The sequence below is a fragment of the Ovis canadensis genome, chromosome 1 (genome assembly GCF_042477335.2).
Source record: "Ovis canadensis isolate MfBH-ARS-UI-01 breed Bighorn chromosome 1, ARS-UI_OviCan_v2, whole genome shotgun sequence".
Classification (NCBI taxonomy): Eukaryota; Metazoa; Chordata; class Mammalia; order Artiodactyla; family Bovidae; genus Ovis; species Ovis canadensis.
Window position 1 is genome coordinate 11,221,134 of NC_091245.1, and position 26,978 is coordinate 11,248,111.

The window sequence follows — 26,978 nt, forward strand, 5'->3', positions numbered from 1 at the left end:
CGCTTTGGGGATGACCCACCCACGCTCAACAGCCCAGGACCTCAAGACTTCAGAAATACCTGGAACCCTACTCGGACTGAACTCATGCCCAATCCCAGTGCCAGGCAACTCTCTCTGTACAGTCAGTTTGTGTCTCCAGCTTCCTCAGACCTGGGCTAGGTATTGGGAGTTACCAGCTGGGGGAAGCCTGAGTGAAGTAAGCACCCTCAGAGGGGTTTTTATCCAGAAACATGCAGAGAGGCTGGGATGGCCCCCAACTCACACACACACGTACACAGACCCATAACGCCAACATATGTTTGCACAGGAGCCAGTGGGCTTGAGTCTGCAACTCAGAAACCTCTTCCACTTTCAGTACTGCCCACTTCAACCATCATGGGGTGAGGTGATTAGAGAAAGGACTGATACCCATCTTACAGACTAGCAAGCTAAGGCCGAGAAAGGGTAGTGCTTTGCTCCAAAGGCAAAGAAGGGGCAGAGCCAAAGCAAACCAAGGCCCTTGTGTCCCAACCTCGAATTCTGTTTCAAGGTAGCTGGGAGCTTCAAACCTAGAAGACGCTCAGACCAGCGCAGACTGGAACCAAGACTCTATCCTCTCCGGGGGGTCGCGCCAAAGCCACGCCTCCTCTGGAGCAAGTCACTGGGGAGCGGGGAGAAAGCGGCCCTAGCGTGTCTCTTTAATGCGCGCCCCCGGAGGCCCCGCGCGCCCCCGCCACTATAACTGGAGTGCATGGAGCAAGCTGCCTTCAGAAGAAGAAGGCGGGCGCTGGGCACTCGTTGACCGACTTTTCCAAGTGCGATCAGCTCCCGTCCGACCCACATCCCGCCCCCATGGACCTGCCCCGGGGCACCCACTGCTGAGGAGCAGATGCCTGGCGGGCTCCGCGCTGGGTTGCACCCTGCCACCGCACAGTGACCGCCCGCGGGTCGTGCAGGCTCCGCGCCCTTCTTCCAGCCGCGCTCGCCGTCGGGCGAGGGCTCCGCCGCCGCCACGCCTCGCGCCCCGCGCTGCCCGCCCCATGCTGGTGCACACTTACTCCGCCATGGTGAGTAGTCTTGGGCACCGGGGCGTGCCCGGCCGGGGATCGGGCAGCCTGGGTGCTGGACCTTCCGTTCCGAGCCTCCCATTTCCAAAGAAATCTCGGATGGAGGGGGCCACAGCGACTGCGCCCGCGGAGAACCGTGCGCACGGGACTGTCCCCAGCCCAAGGTTCCCGCGCCCACGGGTCGTTCAGAGATAGACCTCGGGCCTCGGGAGCGGGCAGGACGGCAGCCGGCCCCTTGGGAGATGAGGAGGGTCCTTTCAATTGCCGCTGGATCGCCTGACGCGCCCCTTTCCTTCCCCAGGAGCGCCCCGACGGGCTGGGCGCGGCGGCCGGCGGGGCCCGCCTGGCGTCACTGCCCCAGGCGGCCTACGGGCCGGCGCCGCCGCTGTGCCACACGCCCACCGCCGCCGACTTCCAGCCGCCCTACTTCCCCCCGCCCTACCCGCAGCCGCCGCTGCCCTACGGCCAGGCGCCCGACGCCGCCGCCGCCTTTCCCCACCTGGCCGGGGACCCGTACGGCGGCCTGGCGCCCCTGGCGCAGCCGCAGCCTCCGCAGGCCGCCTGGGCCGCGCCCCGCGCCGCCGCCCGCGCCCACGACGAGCCGCCCGGCCTGCTGGCGCCGCCCGCCCGCGCCCTGGGCCTCGACCCGCGCCGCGACTACGCCGCCGCTGCTGTGCCGCGGCTCCTGCAAGGCCTGACCGAGGGCGCGCACGGCCTGGCCGACGCGCCCCTCGGCCTCCCCGGGCTGGCGGCCCCACCGGGCCTGGAGGACCTGCAGGTAAGGCCCGAACAGTCCGGGATGGGCCAGCATCCGCTGCGGTGACCTAGGACCTGGCGGGCGGCAAAGAGTGGTCAGTGCAGAAGTCAGTCCGACTTTTCTCCCAGCCTACCGAGGATGCGCCCCACGTCCTGAGTTGGACGCTGCCTGGCCTTTCAGGTGGCCTGGCTCTGAGTCCCTGAGCCTGGGGTCTGGGTGGCGGCGACCTTTCGCCGAGTAAATGGACAGGGGCTGAACCATTTTGTCCCTCTCCGCTGGGCAATGTAGGGCATCTATGCCCAGTTCTGGTCTACTGGGGCAGCCTGTGCCTGGAGCGAAGAGAGGCGGAGGAATTGCCTGAGGTTCAAAATTCCCGCTTTGAAGGGCACGGCGAGGTTCCCAGGGCTCCAACTCGGTCGCAAATGCTGGAGCGCGGGTGAATCCTGGTTCGGCTCGAGGCCGCAGCAGGCGGCGGGAGGTGCGCGTTGGGCGGAGCAGACAGCAAGGGCTTGGGAAGCGACAAGAGACTAGTCTACGAGCCCCCTTACCACTACCCTGTCCTATTTGCAGGCCATGGACGAGCCGGGAATGAGCCTCCTGGACCAGTCGGTGATCAAGAAAGGTAAGGAAGAATGGCATGCCTCTGCCAGTGCAGCACTGGGCGAGATGGTGCACGCCCTGGCACACAGAACCAACGTCTTCCCTACGGCGCGTCCCTCAAGTGCATCGCCGAGCTCGGTGGCCACCGGTCACTCTTTCCCGCCCAGTAGAGGGGCTGCGGAGGCTGCAAGCCTGGACAGCTAGGGTGGTTGGTGAATTGGCCCCAGAGCCTACCAGCCCAGGTGCCCTGGGAGCCCGACCACGCTCACTTAGCTACCCTGGCGGCCAAGCCTGTGCAGGGGCCTGGCCTCTCCCTACCAAGGGGGAGGGCACTCTTTTAGATCTGGAGTAATTTGCGGAACAAGTTAAACCACTTCCCTGTTTCCTAAGAGGTGGTAATAGGGGTGCTATTCCCATGGATGTCGTTAAATGATTTCCACTTTACGGAGTCTTACGATTTCCTAGCCTGCCAGGTTCTTTCTGCCCCTCCCTTCCCAGCAGGTCCTTGGGAGCCTGGTGGTTTCCCTAGGGAATTTTTTATCCACTAGGGAGCCTCTTTCAGTGTTCAGGATGAGGGAGCGGGTCTGTGAATATTGTGTCAGGCCATGTGCAGGAGGGTCAGGGCCTGGTGTTGGTGTCTATGTGAGTTTGCAGTCCTGTACATGTCTGAAATATTCCTTTCCTAGGTGTCTTTCTAGTATTTCTTGGTGTCTCTTGCTGTTGAGTGTGTAATGTGTGTCCATCATGTTGGTGTAATTTCCATGCTTTGGGGGGTCAGGGTCCCTGTTGTGTCCAGGAACTTGATTTTTGGCACTGAGGATCTCTAAGGATGGAGAGTTGCTCCCTGATTATTTTCGGGGTGTTTGTGTTTCTCTGCCCTAGTAAAATCCAGGGGTTTGAGATCTGCCCTCCACTGGATCTTGGGACCTGTGAGTTCTGACGGTGACAGAGAAAAGTGAGAAAGACAGAGACTCAGGAAGCTCAGGCATCCAACAGGCTCCTTGAATTTGGGCAGGGGACGGTGAAGAGAGGAATATGGGGGCACAGACAAGCCCGCAGTGGCACAAGCTGTTTTTCAAACCAGTAAATTCAAGCCTGAGCTCAGTCTGCCCTCCCAGAGAGCATTTGGGTTTGGGGGGGTGGGGACAGGGCACGGGGTGGGACTTGGATTTCCAAGACTTGGGGCTGGGAGTTAGCTGGACCACCTGGAGTATGTGTGGGGAAAGATGAGGGGATAGCCCACCCAGAACCTGGGGGAAGGGGACACCAGGTACTGGGGCTGTGTTACCTGGAGGTAGAGGTTTGGGGAGGCTGCCTGGAGTCCCAGCAGAGGTGTGCAGTCAGAGCCAGCTCTTTGCTAGAGGCCACTGCCTTGCTTTAGTGAATTTTTCCAAAACCGACGGAAGGAAGAACTCGTCTCCAGTGGCAAGAGCCTGCTGCGGGGCTGCGCCCACCTGGAGATGGTCTCCATGGTCTCAGTTCCCAGTTCCTGACTCCTGCCCCGACTCGGTGGATTAGGGGGGGTCTAGACTCACTGACTCCCTGGGGGACGTGCTCACGTGTTAAATCAATTCAGTCATGTCCAACTCTTTACAACCCTATGGACTGTAGCCCACCACACTCTTCTATCCATGGGATTCTCCAGGCAAGAAAACTGGAGTGGGTTGCTGTGCCCTTCTCCAGGGGATCTTCCCGACCCAGGGATCAAACCCATGTCTCTTAACATCTTCCACATTGGCAGGCGGGTTCTTTACCACTACGGCCACCTGGGAAGCCCAAGGAACCTGGGGATTTCTGCTTTGGGGAAGGGTAGAAAAACCAGCTGGGCCTCTGAGTACCTTAAACCCCAGTCCCCTGCTCAGAGACAGGACAAGAGACTGGCTACAAAGAGGAACTAAAACTGCCTAAAATTCCCAGGCCCAAACTTCCATAAATTCTGGGTCCTAGGGGTGCGCGAGGATCCCCCAAAGCAGCCCCAAGAACACAGGGAGTGGGGCCAGAATTCGCGAGTGCTGCGCGCTGACCCCGGCAGGTGCGGGATGGATGTGGGCGCCCGTGCTGCGCGGGGTGTCGCCGTCGCGGGCGCGCACACCGGCCCGACTGCAGTGTCAGCCCGTGGGTGGGACGACGACCTGAGTTAGGGACTGCACGCTGGAAGCCCCAACCTGGACAGAGAGTCACAGCCCCGGGCAGTGCCGCAAAGAGGGAGGGGCGAGAGCTGGATCTCCCAGATGAAGGAGGAGGCTGGTTCCCAAGCGGCGAACTTGGCCTTTGGCTGGCGGCGGGCGCGGCTAGCCTTCGGGGAGGAGACGGAGTTCGTGCGGCACTTTGCGGCTTTGCAACCAGACAGGCGGAGCCCATCCTCGAAGGTCAGGCCTCGGAAAGCCCTCGCACGGGCGACATAGCCGTGGCCACGCAGGTGGCCCAGTTGAAGCCTCCTCGCCCCCACACAGCGGGCGATTTTCGTTTGCGCTCTCCGCAGTCCCTGCGGGACTCCCGCCACGCCGCCAGCCGCTTGGGCGCGGTTGGTTAGCTTCCTTCTTCGCCCTCGTGCCTTTCCGAAGGTTTGGGGAGCCCCGGTCCCGTCCTGAAGTCCTCTGGCACCTGCCAGGAGCGATGGAGGACCGTCCCACTGCTGGATTTATAGAAAGTCCTGGAGTTACAGAATTATGCAAAGCCCTGAAATTATAGAAACTCGTTCTTGGCTAGCTGCAGCAAGGACTTCATTCCTCCAGCTCCTCCTGGCCCTGGCGGGAGGGGCAGCTGTGTGAGGGGCGGCTGGGGTCCGGGATGTGAAAGGGAGGCAGCCCAGCCTTACCCCAGAAGCAGCCTTCCTACTTGGAGGCGGCCTCGTGCCTCCGCCTTGACCGTGAGTCAGAGAAGGTCAGGCCGGGGAGGGGCGGCAAGGCCCCACCGCACACCTGCAGGTTGGCCGCCCCCGGCAGCCGGGACAGCTGTGCGGCGGCGATGGCGGATGGGGCTGAGGCTGAGCCGGCGGGAAGCGGGGAGCCCTCAATTTTCTACCCACATTTGTCACTTTCATTTTTGCGACCTGTCCTCCGGGCGCAGAAATGGGGCAGGACTGGCCAGAGAGACAGACAGGGACACGAATGTCGGCAGTGAGCCGTTTTGTACAGGTCGTAGCGGGAGCTCAAAAGACAAGCGGTGAGTGCCTGAAGCTGAAACATCAGCATGAGGCTCAGGAGGTGGTACGGAGGTTTGTTGAATGAATGAGTGACGGGGTTTGAAGTCTGAGTGCATTCGGAGAGGTCCTGTACAAATTGCCGAGCTCCACTCGCCCCACCGGGCATGGCATGTGTATGTGGCCTCTCTTTGGAAAGACCAACAGGTTTAAAAAGGTTAAACATATCTATGGGTTTCTGACCACACAGTCACGGCTGGAGGGGAGTGGTTTGGGGATGAGAAGTGAGGTGTTCCTCCTTCCCCCCAGGAGAGTGAGTAGTTGCAGAATTTCAGGCGGGGAAGTCCCTTGCTGGGCTCTGTTGTCCGCCCTCAGGACAGGGGCTATGATGTGAGCAGTCACCCTTTCCTCCACTCTCCCTGGCTCTGGGAAGGAAAAGGGGAATAGGGAGTTTCTGGGCTTCAAAGCAGCGCCAGGATTGGGGTGAAATAAGTGAGGAACTCACTTGAAGCAAGATTGGGAGCTCAGTAATCAAGATAGATAATGCATCTTAGTGCAATATTTTTTAAATTTTTGAATGCAAAATATATCCACAATACACAGGATACCAGAATTTTACACAAAGATGGAATCTGACTCTCAGTTCTACAACCCTACCTCACTTGCCTCCCAGGCTACCATAGGCCACAGCATGAGACTAATACATAGTGAAGTTGTTCAGTCATGTCCGACTCTTTGTGACCCCATAGACCATAGCCTACCAGGCTCCTCTATCTATGGGATTTTCCAGGCAATAGTGCTGGAGTGGATGCCATTTCCTTCACATTGTAGACAGATGCTTCACCATCTGAGCCACCAGCACAGACTAAAACACCAGTGCAAATGAACTGTGGACTCTGCCTGAGGGCAGCATAGCACCTGCAGGGCAGTGAAGGGTAGGAGTTACAGTTTAAAAAAAGGGAGGAGAGAGTGAGAGGGTGGGGATTAGGAGGTACAAAATAAGCTTCAAGGACAATACAACACAAGGGACATAGCCATTATTTTATCATGACTATAAATAGAATATATCTTTAAAAATTGTGAATTGTTATGTTGTATCCGTGCATATTATGTAATATTGTACATCAACTATACTCAATTAAAAGAAATTAAAAATTGAAATAAAAGGAACCCTCCAGGAACTTCCCTGGTGGTCCAGTAGTTAAGACTTCAAGCTCCCAATGCAGAAGGCATGAGTTTGATCCCTGGTTGGGGAGCTAAGATCACACAAGCCACATGACTCGGCCAAGAAATCAAAAAATTTAAAAAAGAAACCCTCTAGCAGTTGGTGAGATGGAAACTTAACCCGCAGGTCCCACTGGGGAAGGTAAGGGAACGCAGGTGGGCCGGGAGGAGGGTCAGGACCCCTCCTGTCTGCTTTCCTCCTCCCTCTCCCCACATCCTTGGGTTGGTGGAACCCTAAAGTGTGGTCTAAGGAACCACACGCATCAAATCCCCAGTGGGTGCTTGTTTAAGAAAATGAAGATTTCCTGGGCACCATCTCACATCTACTGAATGAGAATCCCTGGAAATATGGCCCTGGGACTTCATTTTTTAAAAACTGATTGACTGAAGTAAAATTTACATACCTGAAATTCACCCATTGGAAGAGTACAATTCAAAGATTTTTAGTATATTTATAGAATTGTATAACCATTACCACAGTCTGTTTCAAGACATTTCCAATACCTCCCCCCAAATTCCTCTATTCTCGTTTGTAATTAATTCCCACTCCAAGCTTTAGGCAACCACTGATCTGCCTTCTGTCTATATGTTTGCATATACTGGACATATTATATAAATGAAACACATATATAAATATGCCAACTTTTGCACCTAGCTTCTTGTACTTTTAATCTTTTTGCGGTTCATCTGTGTTGTAGATTTTATTAGTAGGTCGTCCTTTTTATTGCTTAGTAGTACTCCATTGTATGGATGGAGCACATTTTATTTATTCCTTCATCAGCTGATAGACTCTGGGTTTGATTCCACTTTTTGGCTAGCATGAATAATACTGCTGTGATCATTCACAATGCATCTTTGTGTGGACATGTTTTCACTGCTTTTAAATTCCTAGGAGTGGAATTGTGGGATTTTTATGAGTCTGTCTTTAATTTTTTAAAGAAACTCCCAAGCTGTTTTCTAAAGCAGCTGTACTATTTTACATTCCTACCAAATAGATGTGAGGATTCCAGTTTCTTCACATTGTCATCTGCACCTGATATGTCTGTCTGTTTGATTATAGCCTTCCTGGTGAATATCTCAGTATATTTTTAATTTGCATTTCCTTAATCACTAGTGATGTTGAGCTCTTTCTCATATGCTTACTAGCCACTCATATCTCATTTGCAGTGAAACATCTATTCACATGTTTTGAATATTCTCTAATTGGGTTATTTATCTCACTATTGAATTATAAGAATTCATATATTCTGGATCCACATCCTTGATAAGGTATAGGATTTGCAGATATCTTATTCAGGAGTATTTTGTTCATTTTTTAGAAGAGACTCTTGCTTTTACTTATTTGGCCACGTAGGGGTCTCGGTTGAGTCACACGGGGTCTTCACTGGGTCGTGCGGGGTCTTTCGTTGTGGCGCGTGGACTCTAGCTGCAGCACGTAGGCTCGCCTGTTGTGGTACGTGGGCCCAGCTGCTCTGCAGCATGGGGGATCCTAGCTCCCCAGCCAGGGATGGAACCCACATCCCCTGCATTGCTAGGCAGATTCCCAACCTCAGGACCACCAGGGAAGCCCCTCATTTTCTTAATAGTGTCTTCTCACGTGCAAAAGTCTTTTATTTTGGTGAAATCCAGTTTCGTGATTTTCTTTTGTGGATCATGTTTTGGTTTTGTATGAGGAACTCTGTGCCCAATCCAAGGTCAGGAGACCTTTTCTCCTGTATTTTATGCTGGAAAGAATTGCAGTGTTAACCAGCTTTCTGAGCATCTATGAATCAGTGGTCAGAACGTATCTCCCACCTGTGGACAGAGTGTGTAGACTTGTGGTGTGTGTAGGGGGGTCTTATCTGCAGGCGTGTGTACATGTGAATGGCTTCTGCGTGTGTGACCAGGGGGACACCATGAGTAGACCACTTCAGCTTCAGGACTCACTGTGGTATGGGAGACAGACGCCAGTGTCCCTGCCTTGCAATCTGTGCTAGTTAATTCCCACCTTTATGACTGCTCTTTTCCCAGGCCATCTGCTTCCCTTCCTAACCCTGGCTTCACACCCATCATTTTTGAAGGAAGAAGCTCCGAGGGGAAAGATACAGATAAGTGGGAGGAAGTGGGGGGAAGCAGCAAAGTCTTTAATCATATAGACAAACACTTGTCTTGCACTATGCTAGCTGCACCTATGTCTGCATAAATCTGGCATATACTCTATATTTAAATATATCAACAGTAGCAAAAGCACCTGCAGATATCCTTATGTACATTGCTGCATTCCTGCAACATTGGAGAAGGGCAGAGCCTGTGTGTATAGAGCTGGGCTCACTGTCTGTTGTTAAGTGTACGCATGCACAGGGTCACCCTCGTTGCTGTGTAGCAGGGCATGTAGTTTTTATGTATAGACATTTGTGTGACACGTGTGCTCACGTATGTCCCTGTTTGCACATGCACAAACGGCTTCACCCAGCTTTGGTCTCTCTCCTGGTACAGAGCTTGGCCTCAGGGGTCTCCAGACTTTAATAAAAGCCGGATGGAGGAGGCTGCTGGGGAGAGAAGAATTTTCTATTCTTCTGACCATTCCCTCTGCCTAGGAATCATGGGCGACCGGACAGTCTCTTTACCCTTCTTGTTAATTTATTAATTCACAGTTTTATTTTTTTAAGTCAAGCTTGAGGTATAATTTACATATAGTACAGTTCACCCTTTTAAAATGTGCATTTCTATGAATTTTTTTTTAACTCAGTTTTTATTTGACTGTGGTGAGCCTTAGTTGAGGGACATGAAATCTTAGATCTTTGTTGCAGCATATGAGATTCCACATCTAGTTCTTAGCCACTGTACCACCAAGGACGTCCCTAAACTTTTGAATCAGTTGCCAATGTTTAAAAATCCAGGGAATTCCCTGATGGTCCAGAGGTTAGGATTTCATGCTTCCATTGCATGGGGTGTGGGTTCAATCCCTGGTCAGGGCACTAAGTTCCCATAAGCTGCACAGTGCAGTGAAAAAAAATAATCCAGAGATATCACCTAGAAACCTCAAAATCTGGTCTTACCAGCAAAAACAAACCAAAAACCTGAACAAGCTGAGTTCTGGCAGTGTTGGTGTGTCCTACATGGTAACACTTTCCCATTAACTGCTGCACTCCCCACTTTGAAGTCTACAACTATGCTGTCCACTGTAGGATCTACCGGCCGCGTGTGGCTATAGAGCACTTGAAATGTGGCTAATCCAAATTAAGATGGGTTGTAAGTATAAAATATGTGTTGAGTTTTGAAGACCAAGTACAAGAAAATAATGTAAAATAGCTCATTCATAATTTTCAAAATATTGATTGTATGACTCAGGAATAATGTTTTTATTTATTGGGGTAAGTAAAATATATTAAAATTAGTCTTAATGTGGTTCTCGCTTTTTAAAAATGGGACTTCTGGAAAATATAAATTTATATATGTGGCTCGGAGTGTATTGGTCTTAGACAGTGTGGTCGAGAGCCTAAAGGGCGGATGGAGGACCAGACAGGACAGGTAGGGAGGGCTGGACCACAAGCTAGGTCCCACTTTTTAAAGAAAATTTGGCCACACTGTGCAACATGTGGGATCTTAGTTTCCTGACCAGGGATGGACCCGTGTCCCCTGCATTCCCCCCAAGGAAGTCCCAAGAAGGGCGCTGTGACAGCTACGGTCATCATCAAAGGCCAGGACCCATCTCTGTTCCTTATTGCTGAGCCAGCTTAACTATTAATACTTTGAACTTTAAGTTTCTTTATCTTGAAATGGGGATAGAAAATACCATCTACTCCACAGACCTGTTAATGTGAAACCCTTGATTGGCACTCACTGGAGGGTAGGCAGCATCATTCTGCTCAGCTATGGAGCTAGAATTTGATTCTCAGGCACTGATGAGTTCTAGGCTGGGGAGTGATGGATGTTTCAGAAAGATCCCTCTGGAGCAGGGGCTGTGCAGAAATTCAGGTGGGAAGTGAATGAGTGTCCCTCCATACCTGTGGCTGCATCCAGGCATGTGGAAAAAAGAAAGTCCTAGGCCGCAGTGATGGGTGGGATGGGGTGGGAGAGGGCGGTGTGGAGGGCCTCACTGAGGTTTCTGGCTGGGCGAAGGCAGGGAGGGTTTCAATGCACGTTCAGAGAGGGGAAAGCTGGAGGGGCTCTGCCAGGCCAGGGACTGGGCCAGCCTTGCTTGCCTGTGCCTTCCCTAGGCACAGTTCCCTGCACACCGGTGCTCAGCGAACATTTTGCCAGATGACTGGAGGGCCAAGTGCCACCTTTGAGACCACAGCCCAGGGCTTACTGCTGGTACTAAGTCTATCAGCTACATGATTTCAGGCACATTATTTCACCTCTCTGGGCTTCAGTCTCTCATCTGTAAAATGGGGATAATAAACGTAGCCTCTTGTTCTGAGGATTCAGTGAGGTTATTGGTAGAAAGTGAAAGTGAAGTCGCACATAGCATATAGTATAGTGAGTGCTCATTGACTCTTGGCCTCAGGATCTCCACTTGATCCCCCTCCCCAAACACAGAAAGCCTGCCTTTTCTACTAAGTCTCTCGCTTCCTCTAAAGAGGAAAAGCCCAAGGGGAAACAAGTGCCTCAGTCGTTCTCCCTTCCCCCTGAGGCTTCGCAGGAGAATGGAGGTTAGACTGCGGGAAGAACTTTCTTTTAGAGCCAAGAGTGTCCAAATGTGTGTTACAGAATGAACTTCTCAGATTCCCTTCCCTCCTCTTCATAGATATTAGTACAAAATTAGAGAGTATTGGGGGAGGGAACGATAGGGGATGTCTCTTTATTCCTGGACTCCTGACGTCCCAGAGCGATTTAGCGGGAAGAGGGCCAGGGTTGGGGGCCTAATGGGGCCATAACCTCCCTGTCCCTGGAATGGGGGAGTCCAAAGCCCCCCGGCCTTTCACTGACCTGAGATGGTGGGGAGACATGGGGAGCACAGGTGAGTGGGAACAGGGAGTCGGGGCCTCCTTGTGATCGCATAGATCGGGCTGCGCCCTGCTGCAGTGACCCAGGAATCCAGTCTCCAGCTCACATTCCATTTCCTTATTTCCAACACCCTCTGTGATCATGCATGCCCAAGCTCCCAAGACTGCTGAGGCTGTTTGATTTTTAACAGGGAATCAGCCTGACTCAATGAGGGGAGTCGGGGTTCCAGAGCCAGAGAACTTTGAGTTTCATTTCCACCACCGACTGGCTGAGTGAACATGAGTGAGTCACGTTAGCCTCATGCTTCAGTCTCTTCTCTTGTAAAGCAGGGTTAGTGGAACATCCTTCTGGAAGGTGCTGGGACGTGCAGAAGCAGCTGTGTGTGCACAGCATGTGAGCACGGTGCCAACGCGCAGCTGGCGCCTCAGCAGTGCGCTTGTAGCCCAGCTGGCCAGTGCCCCGTGGCCCCCTGCTCAGTGTTGTCTCTCTCCCTTGCTCTCGCTTCTGCTCCACAGTCCCCATCCCCTCCAAAGCCAGCAGCCTTTCAGCCCTCTCAATGGCCAAAGACAGCTTGGTTGGCGGCATCACGAACCCCAGTGAGGTCTTCTGCTCCGTGCCCGGCCGGCTCTCTCTGCTCAGCTCGACGTCCAAGTACAAGGTGACGGTGGGGGAGGTCCAGCGGCGACTCTCACCTCCCGAGTGCCTCAATGCCTCTCTCCTGGGTGGTGTCCTTCGCAGGTAGGAAGGCCAGCCCACAGCTCCCTGCCCAGGGTCAAGGCTAAAACCTGTGCTCCTTTCAGACTTTCTCAGGGGTTTGGAGAGGGGATGGCCCCACCCCAGGACACACAGGGTCATCTCCACCTCAGTCTCCCAGGAGGATTATGTATGCTCTCTGGACAGGCCTATGTCCTTGGCAGCTCCCATGGGTCTGCAGGCTGGAAGCCGGGGGTAGAGAAGAGCCTGGGTACCGAGAAGGGATGCAGGACTCACCCATATTGGGCATGATGGGCAAGGCTGGGTTAGGGGAAGGGACAGCCCCCACCCCACCCGGACTTAAGGCCCATTCCCTATGTCAGTTATAGGCTTCTCTGGTGTGTGTGTTCTGAGCAGGGAGCACGGGGTCCATGGTTTGTCTTCACAATTGGGTCTGTCTCTGCGTATGTCCTTGTGCCTGGGTAGGTATTCCTGCTTCAGGACTATGACTTTTGATGTATTTGAGGATAGTGTTTGTGTGCATGTGTGTTTGTATATGTATGTGGTGTAGGGAGTGGATCAGGAGTATATGTTTCCATGAGTGTGAGTTTCCTGTGTTACTTTCAGTGGGATGTGTTGGTTAGAGTATGTTCTACTCTGTGTGTCTGTGTGAGTATATGCTTACCTTTGTGTGGGGCTTCCCAGGTGGTGCAGTTGTCAAGAGCTGCCCTGCAAAGCAGGAGGGTTCAGTCCCTGGGTCAGGAAGATTCCCTGGACTAGGAAATGGCAACCCACTCCAGTATTCTTGCCTGGAAAATTCCATGGACAGAGGAGCCTGGTGGGCTCCAGTGCATGGGGGTCACAAAGTCAGGCACGACTGCGTGACTGAGCACAGCACCCTTGGGTAGGAGCCGCATTTGTGCGGGTGTGGGAGCGTCCCCTTATGCCTGGTCTCTGAGCATCCCAGAGCAGCTTGTGTGAGTCCATGGGTGTCTGCACAAATGTCCCTGGGCTCCTGACTTGGTGTGCACACGTGTTTCTGTGTCCTGGACCTCTGAGACTGTGTGTCTGTCTCTATTGGTGTGCATGTCTCTGTTCTTGGACCTCAGTGCGTTTCATCTGTGTGTGTGTCTATGTGCCCCTGGGCAGCTGTGTGTATAACAATGTCTCCCATGTATCTCTCTGTGTTTCCCATTTGTCTCTGGGCCTGCATGTCCCTGGGTAGCTATGCTGATGTACACAGGTGGGAGAAAGAACCCTGAGATGCTGGTCCATCCTGCCCCACCTTGGGCTGTCCCTGCTATTGGGAGGATTAGGGAGAAATGAGGCGGTTCCTGGAGCTGGATGTAGGGCCCCCTTTCCCATCGTGGCTGCAAACCCAGTGAGATTACAAAGAGATTGGGATCAGGCAGGTGGAGACCCCAGCGTGTCCCCAGGGCCAGACCCAGGCCTGGCAGGGTTGGTGGAGGCAGCAAGGCCCTGTTGGCTCATTGAGCACACACGACTCTCTCTTCATAGTGTGTGTCTCTCTGTGTGCACGTCCAGGGCCAAGTCCAAGAATGGAGGCCGGTGCCTGCGCGAGCGGCTGGAGAAGATTGGGCTCAACCTGCCAGCTGGCCGTCGCAAGGCCGCCAACGTGACCCTGCTGACTTCGCTAGTAGAGGGTGAGGCCCGAGGGGCCATGAGCCACCGCCCAGTGTGACTGTGTGTGACTGTCTCAGATGCAGGAGGGTGTGTTTAGTCATATGTGTGTTCTCTGTGCCCCATATGTAAGGGGTGTGTGTGAAATGTGTGCAGTCTTTACGTGTGTACACAGCACACAGGTGCATGTGCTGGTGAAGTAGAGTGTGTGTGTGTGTGTGTGTGTGTGTGTGTAAGAGTGGCCAGTGTTTGAATGTGGTAGAGATGAGGGGGTTAGAGTCCCCTCCCTGCAGGCTGGTGACTCTGAGCTCAATCATCTTGAGTTCTCAAGCTCAGCTCCCACCCATGAGCTCAGAGGCCTTCCGAGAAGGGAGGGCAGTGGGTTGCAACTAGGGCTGAGAGGGGAATGAGAAGAAGAGAGAAACAGAAGCAGAATGGAGGCTGGCCCTGGTCAGGGGTTGGAGGGTCCAGGCTGTGCTCCAGGCTCAGAGGTACACCTGGCGTCTGATGTCTCATCTCTGCCGCCCCTCCCTCAGGAGAGGCCGTACACCTGGCCCGAGACTTTGGCTACGTCTGTGAGACCGAGTTCCCTGCCAAGGCAGCTGCCGAGTACCTGTGCCGACAACACGCTGACCCCGGGGAGCTGCATGGCCGCAAGAGCATGCTGCTGGCTGCCAAGTGAGTGAGGGCGCCGTGCACAGGCTGCCATGGGTGCCCTACACGGGCACTTATGGGTGCAGGGCACGAACACGGGCGCCAAGCGCAGGCACAGTAGGCACCACGTGTACCTGTGATGGACACACGGTGCGTGATCCACTGCACACACCTAGGCTCCACGCTGCACGTGACAGGGCACACGTGGACATGTGAGCATAGCTGAGTTCTGTATGTCACAAACACAGTGTCAGGACAGGCTTACACAGAAGCCCAGGTGTGGGTACCACGGCCCCATGGCACCCATGGCAAGGCTGAGGGTCTCTCGCCTTGCACCCCATTCCTGGGCCTTGCCAATCAGCCCCTCTGCTCCTGGCGCCTCCATCAGGGCACCCAGCCAGGCCCCTGTGTTGCCCCTACCTTGTCCTTACTTCACGCCTGACCCCCTCTACAAGTCTCACGGATGCCTCCCTCACCCTACCCACATGCCAGTTCAATGCTGGTCTCCTCGTCTCACTCCCGGACATTTGCCCCAGCGCCCCTCTGTTCCCCCAGCCTTCCGCCCCGCACATGCACTACTCTACCCAAGAGCCTTCAAAGGCTCCCACTGGTACTGCATCGATTTTCAAACTAGGTTCTATTGGGACGCTGCAGAGCCTGTGTAATGAACTGATGTTTGACGAAGATTTACCTTTTAGGAAGGGTTCCCTTGCAAGAAGAGACAGACACAGGGCAGTTTGAAAACCACCATTCAAAATAAAATCCAGACTCCTTTGAGGACCCCCATAATGTGGTCAGCACAAACTCCACCCACTCCACCTGACCCTGTTGCCCTCTCCTGCCCTCCCATTCTTGGGCTTGCTCTTCCGCTTAGAATGACATTCAGTCCTTCCACCTGAGGCAGTTCATATCACAACTCCATCCTGCCTTCTTCACAGTTCCCTCAAGTGTGCTAGGCAGAAAGGGACTCACAGACTCATGGGACTGCCATGACTCATGGGGCCTTTGAGACTGTCTAGGGCAGGACCTACCTCACTCATTAATCAGCTAACTCAGCAAGCCCTTCCTGGGTCCCAGTCACGTCTAAGATGCTGACTGGGTTCCTTGGTGATGCAAAGGGAGGACACAAGTGGTTCTCCTGCCTGAGGTGGACACAGGATGCATAGAGAAATGAATGATGGCTGCAGAATGGAGTTGGATTCAACTTCCAGCCTAGTCACTTGGACAGGTCATCTAATCTAATCGTCAGAAACTTAACGAGTTTCCTCTTCCATGTGACAGGGATAACAATAGCGATTTGTTGTGAGGTTAAGTGAGCTGATACAGACAGTGTGCTTGGCACAGAATCCAGGTCTCAACTCATATTCACTGCTAGCTATTATTTTAGTTATTTAAGGCAGACTCTGGATTGTTCCCCAATAATTTCATAAACAAAGCTCTTGAAGCATTGGCTGTTTTAGGTGCAGGTGTGGGTAGGAGAGAGAATCAAGGAAAGTTTCCTGGACAAGGCAGGAGTTGGGCTGGACTTGGAATGTGGGCAGAATATCCACAGGAAAAGCAATCGTACGGTATTGGAATGTGCTGTTTATTAGCTGTGTGATATTGGGCAAGTCAGTTTCCATCTCTGAACCTTCGTTTACTTCTCGGTAACATGGGTATGACCATCATTTGTCGACTGTTGGGTCAGCAATATGTATGATGTCCAGCTGAACTCAGACCTGTCTCTAACCTCTGACCCTCCTTCCCCAACCAGGCAGATCTGTAAGGAGTTTGCAGACTTGATGGCGCAGGACCGCTCACCGCTGGGCAACAATCGCCCAGCGCTCATCCTGGAGCCGGGAGTGCAGAGCTGTCTGACACACTTCAGCCTCATCACCCATGGTTTCGGCGGGCCCGCCATCTGTGCTGCCCTCACTGCCTTCCAGAACTACTTACTGGAGTCACTCAAGGGGCTGGACAAGATGTTTCTAAGCAGTGCGGGCAGTGGGCACAGTGACAGCAAGGCGTCAGAGAAGGATGCCAAACATCGGAAGTAACCGCTTGCCCCACCCCATCCCTAAGGGGCTCCCAAGATCTGAAATAAGGTCTCTCCTCCTGAGGGTGGGCCTGAAAGCATTCAAAGGTGGGGCTGGAGTCAGACCAGAAAAAGAACATTCCTCCAGAAACCCATGAGTTAGGGACCTGGGTTGGAGTAAGGGGAAGTGACCTCTGTGTTGTTAAGTTAAGCACCCCGGTGTTTGCCTCCTGTGTGCAATTTTCTGACCCTTGACTGCTGAGAAGGGTTTGAAGAGGAGGTTGGCACAGAAAAGCCTGGTTCTTGGGGCCAGCGCTGCCCATGAGGGTGCCTGGGCAGTGATGGGTATCCCCAGGGGCCAAGGCCTTGCTGTTTTTACTGAGACCAGGAGGGAAATGAACCAACCAGAGGTGCTACTGAGGAGCTGGTGTGCATCTCAGTCTCCTACCCCCAGAAAAGGGGTGCTGGCAGAAGGCCCCAGTGGATTCTTTGGATCGCTGCCACTCTTCTAAAGCAGTGGGCAGGAGGGGCCCTCAAGGAACAGGGAAGATAAAGCACAAATTGGGTAACTTGAGTCCAGGCTGCACTTCAGTGCTGTTGCTGTCTGTCCTATTTATTTATCATTAAAGTTTAAAAATGTCCAGTGCAGCTTATTTATCCCAGTGAGCTGAGGACTCTTGTTTCACTGTCTTCTGCTCATGCACCGAGACACGCAGCTACACTAGGATGGAGAGGGTCTTTTTGCTCGCAAAGGGCTACGGGTGGGCTGGGAGGGAAGGAAGATGTCAGGGACTCTGAGGTTGTGGCTGAGATTTTGTTATTTACGGTTGTTTCTCTTGACCCTGCAGTCAGTGTACCTCTCCAGCTCTCAGACTGCGTTCTCATTCTCTTAATAAAACCTTTCACTGGATACGAAGCCCTCCCTGTCTTTCTTCAGTCCGGGCCTGGATTTGCCTCCCCAGATGGCAAGGTCACAGGGGAGAGACAGGGCCTGGGGACTGGGGGAAGCGGGTGGAGTGTATAAGGGGGAAATCTTGGAGGGGGCTGTGGGCATCACTGTGTGAGGGGCTACAGACGGTGGGGCTGTCTGGCTTGTCAATGTGGCTATTAGTTCTGTGTATGTAAGAGAGAGAGGTGAATCCTGGGTGGGGGAACGGGGGTATGTTATTGTGACTCACTAAGCCTGTGGGTGAAGGTCTGGCTATAGGTCTGTGTGGTGAGTTACTGTGATCATTCGTGGTGGGTCTAAACACGTGTCAATATGAATGCTGATGACTATCTGGCCCATTCAGGTCTAGCTTCTTTGTCTTCTTGAGGATTTCGTTCTTCAAGCCATTTTTCTTGCCTGCACCTTCAGTCTCTCCGTCCCTACTAAGTCATCTACTAGACCACTCCCTAAAGGACACATTCTAGGCTCTCTTACCTTACCAAACATAAATCCTTTCCTTTTAAAGAGTTCTTAAGAAGATCATGACACCTCTACTTCCACGTCCCCAGCCCCAATTCACTCCTCAACCCACTCTCTGGCTTCTACCACTACCAGCCTATGGAAATCCACTCAGCAAGGTCATCAGTGGCCACAAGTCCAAAGTCCCCTCTTCTGGACTTGGCAGCATTTGATATGGGTGACTACTTGCTATCTTCTGAAACACTCCCTACTCATGGCCAAAATGGAGTACTTTACTCAAGTACTCAAATCTTGACCTGGCCACCTTCCTGACCTCAGTAAATGGTGCCACCCTCTATACCCAGTTCCTCAAGCCAGAGACTAGGAAGCTGTATTTGATCCTTTCCCTACACCCTATCCGTCCCAAAGTCCATCCAGATAGAAGAATCTCCTCTGCTGCCACCCTGCTCCTCGGGAATGGTACAGTAGCCTTCTACCTGGTCTGTTCTCACTGGTACACCATACTAAAGCCCTGCCAGCAACCGAGACACTGCCTGCTTCTTCGACCTCATCTTGGACTTCTCCCTCCTCTCCCTTGCCCCAGCCACACGGCTCCCCTTCGGCTCCTCAGATCACCACTTTCACGCCTCAGGGCCACTGCATTCGCCTTTCTCTTTGCCTGGAATTCTCTTCCCCCAGTTCCTCATAGGTGTGCTGTCAAAGGCAGATGGTCAGGTGTTTCACGGAAAGGAAAGGTTTAGGAATCATCTCCCAGGGGAAAGGTCCAAAGATGTGAGTGCTTCTCCCAAGAAGGTTCCCTGCCTCAACCTACACATATGAAAGGATGGGAGGAAAGGCTGGAAGTATGTTCTGTGTTAATGAAAGACCTGGACCTGGCAAGAGACGTTCTACTACTAAAATTATTTTAGACTACAGGAAGTTGAGGGAATTAAAAGACATATGGCACTTAGACTATCTCAGCACCCCCTTCCATTTCTTAGGGGTTCCTTGTCAGCTTCCTCAACCTCTTCACTAGTCAGAGCTAAGCTTCCCTACCCTGAGGCAAAGCAGCTGCTCTCTGCTCCAACCTATCCCCTCTCACCCCAAGCATGGGAAGGAATAAATTGTTTCCAGTGTATTAATCACCTGAAAGCAGATGGGAACCAATTGGGAGACCATTCTAAGCAGTGTTTGGCCAGAAGTGTTAAAGCATCAGTGCACTCCCAGTGTTTTTCAACTTCAGAAAATTAAGGATAAAGCTAGCATTAAAAAAAAAAAAAAATCTAGTAGAGAGAACAGATTAGAAATATCAGGGTACACTGCACCACAACCCAATCATACATATATACGTATCTGTAAGAAAGATTTCAGGAAGCAATGCTTACCCTTTATACAGTAGGTATGAAGTGAAAAACATGCTGAGGCTGTATCAATTCAATGGGCCATGGGCTTTATGAGGTGTAGAAGAAGGAAAGGAAATTGGGGAGCTAGGTTGGGAGAAGATTATGAAATGCGTAGCATGTCAAACCCAGCTTGGGTTTGACATTTTCAAAGTCACTCAGTCGTGTCTGACTGTTTGAGACCCCGTGGACTATATAGTCCATGGCATTCTCTAGGCCAGAATACTGGAGTGGGTAGCCTTTCCCTTTTTCAGGGGATCTTCCTCACCCAGGGATCGAACCCAAGTCTCCCACATTGCAGGCGGATTCTTTACCAGCTGAACCATAAGGGAAGCCCAAGAATACTGGAGTGGGTAGTATTTCCTTTCCTTCTCCAGCACATCCTCCTGACCCAGGAATCAAACCAGGGTCTCCTGCATTGCAGGCAGATTCTTTACCAGCTGAGCTATCAGGGAATATAAATAGAATAGAATAAAGTTATTTTGTTCCATAAGCAATGGAAACCATCAGAGTGTTAAGTGAGTAGAGGAATGGATGATCCAGTTTTTAGAGTACAGAGAAAAAACTGGAGAGGGAGGAGATTAAAAGTAGGCAGAAGCTAGGAAGCTGTTAAAGTAGTCTGAGAAAGGGAGTTAGGCTTAGGGGTTAGGATTTCGGGCTTTCCCTGCCGTAGTTCAATCCTTGGTAGGGGAACTGAAATACTGGAGATGGAGAATTCATTAAAAGATTTAGGAAGTCAAATGCAAGAACTTGGTAACTCTGTGAAGGCAGGAAATAAAGAGGGCAAAAAAAAATGATGCCCAGCTAGATGCAATGAGGCATGTTGGATCATATCCTAGAATAGAAAAAAAACATTAGTGGAAAAACTGGTGAAATCTGAATAAAGGCTGGAGTTTAGTTAATACTCATGTGCCAACCAATGTTTCTTAACTAAATTTATTCCAAAATAAGTTTATCAAAGATAAATGATGCATAGGTTTCTGGCTTGGGTACTTGGGAGCCAGGGCCTGGTGGTAAGGCTCAGCTTTAGACATGCTGAGTTTGATGTCCTGTGACTAGAGGGTGAGATACCTAGCATTAAGTGTATATTGAGCCTAAGAAAGAGATCTGGATTGGAGAAAACAGACTGGAGGTCAGGGTGGGCTGGTGGCCTTCCCTATGAGACTGCCTTGTGGACACATATTCAAAGGCAGAGAACGATTTCATTCTTAGTGAGGCCTGGATGCAGAATGGTAAGTCTACCAATGACCCCATACTTATTGGGACTTCCCAGGTGGCGCCAGTGGTAAAGAACCTGCCTACCGATGCAGCAGACACAAGAGACGCAGGTTCGATCCTTGGGTCGGGAAGATCCCCTGGAGAAGGAAAAGCACCCCACTCCAATATTCTGGCCTGGAGAAGTCCATAGGGTTGCAAGGAGGTGGACATGACTGAAGTGACTTAGCAGGCATGCACATGTTCATGGAGCACTTACCACATGCCAGGCCCTGCTCCAAACGCTTTACGTTAGCACATGGAATCCTCATACAATTCTATTCTACAGATAGGAAAACCATGAGGCAGGACTGCTTACGCTTTAGTAGTGGCACTCAACTGGGGCAAGCATCAGAATCACCTGCGGAGCTTTAAAATAGATGTCTTAAGAGAGTCAGGAAGCTAGCCCAAAGCTCACACCTATGCATAGCGAGGGTGGTGTCAAACTAATGATGAACTAGGCATGGTCATGTGAATCACCTCTTTCTCCCACTTATTCAACGATTAGCTTGCTTCTTATGGTGGTACAAAGCATTTACCACTGGTGTACTAAAAAGTGTATGGCATTCAAATCTGACGGTAATTCAATACTGTTAACACAAATGTGCTATCTATAGGGAGTAACTTAGACAGGTGATATATTTCACCCCAGATAAACAAAAAAAACCTATTGTATGTGGTATTAAGTGAAGTGAAGTGACATCGCTCAGTCGTGTCCGACTCTGTGACCCCATGGACTGTAGCCTACCAGGCTCCTCTGTCCATGGGATTTTCCAGGCAACATCCTGGAGTGGATTGCCATTTCCTTCTCCAGGGGATCTTCCCAACCCAGGGATCGAACCCGGGTCTCCCGCATTGTAGACAGACGCTTTACTGTCTGAGCCACCAGGGAAGTCCTGAGCAGCACAGAATGGGATAAAGTTGGGCTTATCTTAGTCTAGGACCAAATGGTGCTCAAAGTATGGTTCCCAGACCAGCAGCATCACATCAATCAGAAATATCAGAAATCTAAAATCTCAGGCCACCCCCTCAAACTACTGGAGTAGGACCCAGCAAGCTGTGTCTATAAGGAAGTTGAGATGCATGCTGTAGTTTGAGGATCACCGCTCCAAAGAAGCTTCAAATTGGCGGTTCTCTACTGTGACTAAGGAGTAGAAGCTTTAAAAAATATTCCTAGTCTAGGCCCCAAACTTGTTAGAATCTGGGAGTGAATGCAGGCTAATCAAGTAGATTAAAAAAGAAAACCCTCCAGGTGATTCTGATACATACATCTGGTTATGAACTACTGTTTTAGTGGCACCAACAGAAAAATATCTACATTACTCATTACCAAAAAACTAGATTGCTGCTGCTGCTAAGCTGCTTCAGTTGTGTCCGACTCCGTGCGACCCCAGAGACGGCAGCCCACCAGGCTCCCCTGTCCCTGGGATTCTCCAGGCAAGAACACTGGAGTGGGTTGCCATTTCCTTCTCTATTCAGAAAGTAAAATAAATACCTGGTTAACCACTTAAGAATACACCAATTTCATGGAATATTATGCAACTGTCAGTAAGAGTAAGGTAGCTATGTACTGATATAAAAACCATCTCCAATAGTGTTCAACGAAAAAAGCAATATGCAGAACATTTTAAAATATTTTTTAAAAGGGACATGTGCATGTATATATTTTATACAAGAACAATGTATCTCTAAAGGTTAGATAAGAAATTAGTAGCTGAAGTTTCCTCTGGGAAGGGAAGAAGGTGAATAAATTATAGGGATGGAAGAAACATTTTCACTGTGTGTTTTCGCCCTGTTTGCATTTTTTCTACATGTATGTATTATCTATTCAAATTAATTAATTTTAAAAAGTGTTTAAGCTTAGGGGCAATAAAGAACCACTGCTTTAGGGGGATGAGACTTTAGCAAGCAAACTGTCAGCTGCTGAAGGACAATCAGAGCATCAATGAAGGAAAGGGGCAGGAGGAAAGATAATCCTCACAGGAAGTCCAACGCAGGTAATGCTCCCTCCACCCCCTTCCTGAGGCGATGTTAGGTAAACTCAGACTCAACCCAGAGGGCTCAATCGATCCACAGTCAGCTTTATTCTGAATTAACCATCTGTGGAGAGCAGACATCAAAAGAGTAGAAAAAAATAGAGGAGCTCATCAAAAAAAGTTCCCCGGCAAGTGGGAGGGAGGGCATGACGTTAGGAGCCCTGTTTAGGGAAGGAAATGTTGTCCAGGTCGTGGATGCCATTTCTGTCAATGATTCGAACACTGAAGGTTGGCAGATTCAGGATGAAGCGTTTCTGGAGCTGCAGAGAAACATGAAGGAAATCAGGCAACAAATTTTTATTGAGAACTGTGGTCCAGGCTCTGTTCGAGGCACTGGACATATAAGCAGATAGTGATTTTTGTGTTGGGGGCACTTGGTACCCTACTGAGGACAGCTGGTACCAAGATACTGAGGAAAGCCCAAATTGCAGTGGAGGCTGACTGGAAGGTAGTGAGCAGGAGCTTGACTCTGGTCAGTCAGCTGGTGAAGAATGAGACACTCTAATGTTCTATTCCTCACAATCTGCCACCAATCAGGCCTGGTAAACACAGACTTCTCTTTCAAAATATCTCAAGGCAAGAAGCCAACTAAGGAGCTACTGCCCTAGGAAAAGCTCTGGACTAAAGCCATGTGTTCCTAGGTCCAACAGTGTGCTCCAGCCACCCACCCATATTATACGGACCAGGTGTACGTGAGTGTGTCTGTGTGTAGAGCTGGAGGCTGGTGGCAAGGATGGTCTCAGAACTGCTCTTGGAACAACCCCTACTTCTACCTTCTTCAATCCAAGCTGAACTGTCACTAAAGGAACCTCTCTGGCCTCTCATGTGACTGTCTGCTTGACAGGCTGCTCCAAAGGACCTGTGGTCTATGCACACAAAAGCAGACAGCCCAGTCAACCTGGCTAGAGATCACTCAAGGGCACAGCTGGAGGAGACCTTTGCTTCTGTGGGTGACCCCTCCTGGACAGTTCACTTAATCCCTGGACAGAAGGCACAAAGCTCTACCTGCCCCCTTAGGGACATATCCTGAAAATGTGCCCCTCCCCTGGCCCAAGCCCCCCTTCCCTTGATGTTTCCCATCTCCCTTACAGATGAGGACTGGGCAGCAACCACCACTTCCATTTCCATAGTCCTCCCTGGCTGATGACTCCTATGTCCAGAAAAAAGTTCCAAGATCAAGAAAAGGTGATAATAATAAGGAAATGTGGAGGATCCATGGGGAATAAAGTCTCAAAGCATTCCACATTCCAATGGCTTCTTCCTGGCAGACCCTTGCAACACTTAGAGCTGCTGGACTAACACGGCCTCCTGGCTGAATTTTTAAGAAAAGCACATGAGTTTATTCTCAGTTTCTGCTTTGGAAAGGAGATTTACAAACAAGAGGAAGAAGGGGCCCTGCGGACTGAAAATGACAGGCTTGTGTAAGAGGCAAACTGACATTACTGATGCTACCAGCTGCTCTCCACCTCCTACTCCCTTCTCACTAGAGTACAAATTCAAGTTCATCCTTAGGCTGTAGGAACAACAAAAGACTTAAAAAGCCTAAAGGAGCTGCTTTCTTTTCCTCCTCATCCTCCTTTCACACCAGAGCCTCAGACTCCTAGCAGAAGTATTGGAAGAGGAAGGGCCCATGTTCCTGGCCTCATAAACTTAAGGCTACTCTCTCCATCTGCCCAAAGCCTGCTCGTTACCTTCTGTGGCCTCCTGAATTCCCAGGGGTGGCTTTCCCTCCCAGACTCCCGTACTGTTAAGGAAGCAGACGTTATGGCAACCCCAGGTAGCATAAAAATGGAGCAGGTCTAAAATCCAGCACAACAGTTCTTAAAGTACGGCCCCCCTGCCCGCCACCCCCGTTACCACCTGCAGCAAAATCACCTGGGACTGCTGGCCAAGACAGTCTCAAGAGCTACACCAGGACAACTAATTCAGAATTAAGGTGAGGTGGAAAGCATGAATGTGCCTTTTTTAAAGAAACAAGTTCCCCAGATGATTCTTACACATGCTAGAATTTGAGAATTACTAGTCTGGAAGAACCAAAAATAAAAGTAATTAGATTGTAGAATTGACATTGATGAGATGGTGACCCAGGAGAAAAAAAAAAAATCAGCTTGTTATGCATCAAACTGTATCCCTGATAGGAACTTCACATATGGTTAGTGGATATTACACTTTCTGGCAAGGATCAGAAAAAAATGCAACTGGGTAAGGGAAACAATATTGGCCAACAGAGAGACAAAACATTCCTTTCAGGACCCCATGAAAGCTACTCACCTCCTCCAGACATTTCCTAAGAAGCTCCACTGCCTTCTCACGCGAGATAGCTGAAAGAGAACACGGAAGTCAGGCACTCAAGGTGCTGACACTAAGTAAAACGCTCTGCCACAACTCTGAAATAGTTTTCAAACTTTCTCAGGTCAACATGACACACAAACAGATAAGGCAAAAAAAAAAAAAAAGCCAAGGCTTCTGATGTACAACAAACTTTCTCTATATGCAGTTGAGTGTCCCAGGCCCAGTGCTCAGGCAGCCACAAGCCATTGAAAATTGATTTGCTACAGAGAAGGGTAAGCGTGACGGAATCTGCCTCCCATGGCCAGTGCTTGCCTCCAGAGAAGTCCAGCGGCCTGCCTCTTCTTTATAGCCCATCCCCCACCTCAACAACCCCCAGCCCTCCTTTAGACCAGGGCTTAAATCAGCTCCATCTGCCCTGGCCAGCTGCAAATCAGGGAAAGGGAGGGCAGGGCCAGTGTGTCAGCCTCACTTTGCCAGCTGGGCCCCAGTTTAACAATAGAAACAGAATTCATAGGATGGGGCTGAGTCTCTCGTAAGACGGGAGCCAAAGGAACTGTCCACAGGCATGGCAAACTGGGACGACATATGATGCAGTTCGGCTTCAGGGGTGGCTGGTGGTTATTTCAGTGGGCAAATCACTGTATTACTGACAGACGCCAAATCAAGCAATGGTCACTAGGAGGCCAGGCTAATCTTTTCAGGATGCGGCCTGGAGCTCCGGCATGGCTGAGGCTGAGTGAGAGGGCAGCACCATGAAAAGAAAGAACCAGCCAGATTCTTACTACACTAACAGGGAAGAGCGGAATGTAAGGCGAAAACTGGTTATCTGTGCTGCATCTACAGCGTGCAAAAGCTGTGAATCCCGAGTGCCTACTGCTCACATGGCTGAAGCTGAGGTTGGGGTTGGGGTCAGAAAATAGAACTTAACACAGAAGCACCCCCATGCCTAGAGGTTTGCCAAGTGGACGGTTCATGGACAAGTAGAGAGCCAGTTTTCTCATATAGAAGAGGGCCGCTATTATGTGATAAGAATACAGGTTGTGGCCTTAAAAAGCTTTGACATTTAAGAAAAGAAACCCTCAGTTGTCATGCTGGAGTCCTGTTCATCATCACAAGCTCCAAACAAACATACCCAAACCACTTGGTTTACTTGCATTCTCTACACCTGAGAAGCTAATGAGCACCTAAGTAGCGGCAAAATGAGTGCAAAACATGAACTTCTATAACCAAAGAATTATAGTTTTAGTCATTATTCCAACCCCCCTTCAAAACAAAACCCAGCTCTGGACATATGCAATACCTCATTTTACCTGGTGGAAGAGGAACTTGGATCAGCTTTTCCATAACCCTAACGACCTACAGAAAAAAGCTTCCTGAGGGCACCTTCTTTGGCCACCCAACTCCAAGGGGTTGTACATAAAGCCAGGAAGCAGTTGAGGACAGGGCTTTGCTACTGTTCCCAGCTTAGAGAGCGGAAACTTACTTGGCGTGTAATATCGGTCCAGGATACTGAGAGTCAGGAAGGCACCATAGCCGTGGGCTGCGAAAGGGGCTTTTGCCAAGGCTGCCAGGTAGTCCATGTAGTAGAGCGCTGGACCCTCATGCTCATCGTAGCCAGCCAGGAGGAGGTTGACATGATACGGGGTCTGCAAAGAAAGACATTAACGTGATGGTCAAAGCAGTAACACCAACATCTCTCATGGAAACAGGGACATTCCAACTGTTGGTGAATAACAGCAGCAGCTGAGTAAATGATGATGAAAGAAAAGACTCAGAGAAATCTAAAGGACCCAGAGTGTGGTCACAGGTAAAAGGAGGCCAGCTTGTTTTCTCTGAACAAAAGACCATTTGGACCACTTTGAGGTATTTGAAAAAGTTGCTTCTTAAAGCTCATGGACCACAATCTGTT

General features: G+C 50.9%; 2 protein-coding genes across 2 annotated transcripts in view; one reads left to right on the plus strand and one right to left on the minus strand.

Annotated features, from left to right (window-relative positions):
* Positions 1-754: 754 nt before the first annotated feature.
* Positions 755-17,607, plus strand: TFAP2E (transcription factor AP-2 epsilon). The gene is made up of 7 exons (XM_069545509.1): positions 755-1,046; positions 1,348-1,824; positions 2,374-2,425; positions 12,214-12,436; positions 13,937-14,055; positions 14,569-14,710; positions 16,440-17,607. The coding sequence occupies exons 1-7, from the start codon at positions 1,020-1,022 to the stop codon at positions 16,720-16,722; spliced, it is 1,323 nt and encodes a 440-aa protein (XP_069401610.1). The 5' UTR covers positions 755-1,019; the 3' UTR covers positions 16,723-17,607.
* Positions 17,608-22,802: 5,195 nt separating this feature from the next.
* The window catches only part of PSMB2 (proteasome 20S subunit beta 2), a 34,625-nt gene continuing 30,449 nt past the window's right edge, over positions 22,803-26,978 (minus strand). Inside the window, exons 4-6 of the mRNA XM_069545638.1 lie at positions 26,553-26,715; positions 25,049-25,098; positions 22,803-23,037 (exon numbers count right to left, since the gene is read on the minus strand). Coding sequence (XP_069401739.1) covers positions 22,930-23,037; positions 25,049-25,098; positions 26,553-26,715 — 321 coding nt within the window. The 3' untranslated portion in view covers positions 22,803-22,929. The remainder of the gene's footprint in view (positions 23,038-25,048; positions 25,099-26,552; positions 26,716-26,978) is intronic.

What these genes read in the sequence shown, in the direction of transcription:
- TFAP2E (XM_069545509.1), top strand. Translation starts at nt 1,020, where the DNA reads ATGCTGGTGCACACTTACTCCGCCATG. An exon ending in CGGGCCTGGAGGACCTGCAG is followed by an intron (nt 1,825 to 2,373) that starts GTAAGGCCCGAA and finishes TCCTATTTGCAG; the next exon opens with GCCATGGACGAGCCGGGAAT. An exon ending in AGCATGCTGCTGGCTGCCAA is followed by an intron (nt 14,711 to 16,439) that starts GTGAGTGAGGGC and finishes TTCCCCAACCAG; the next exon opens with GCAGATCTGTAAGGAGTTTG.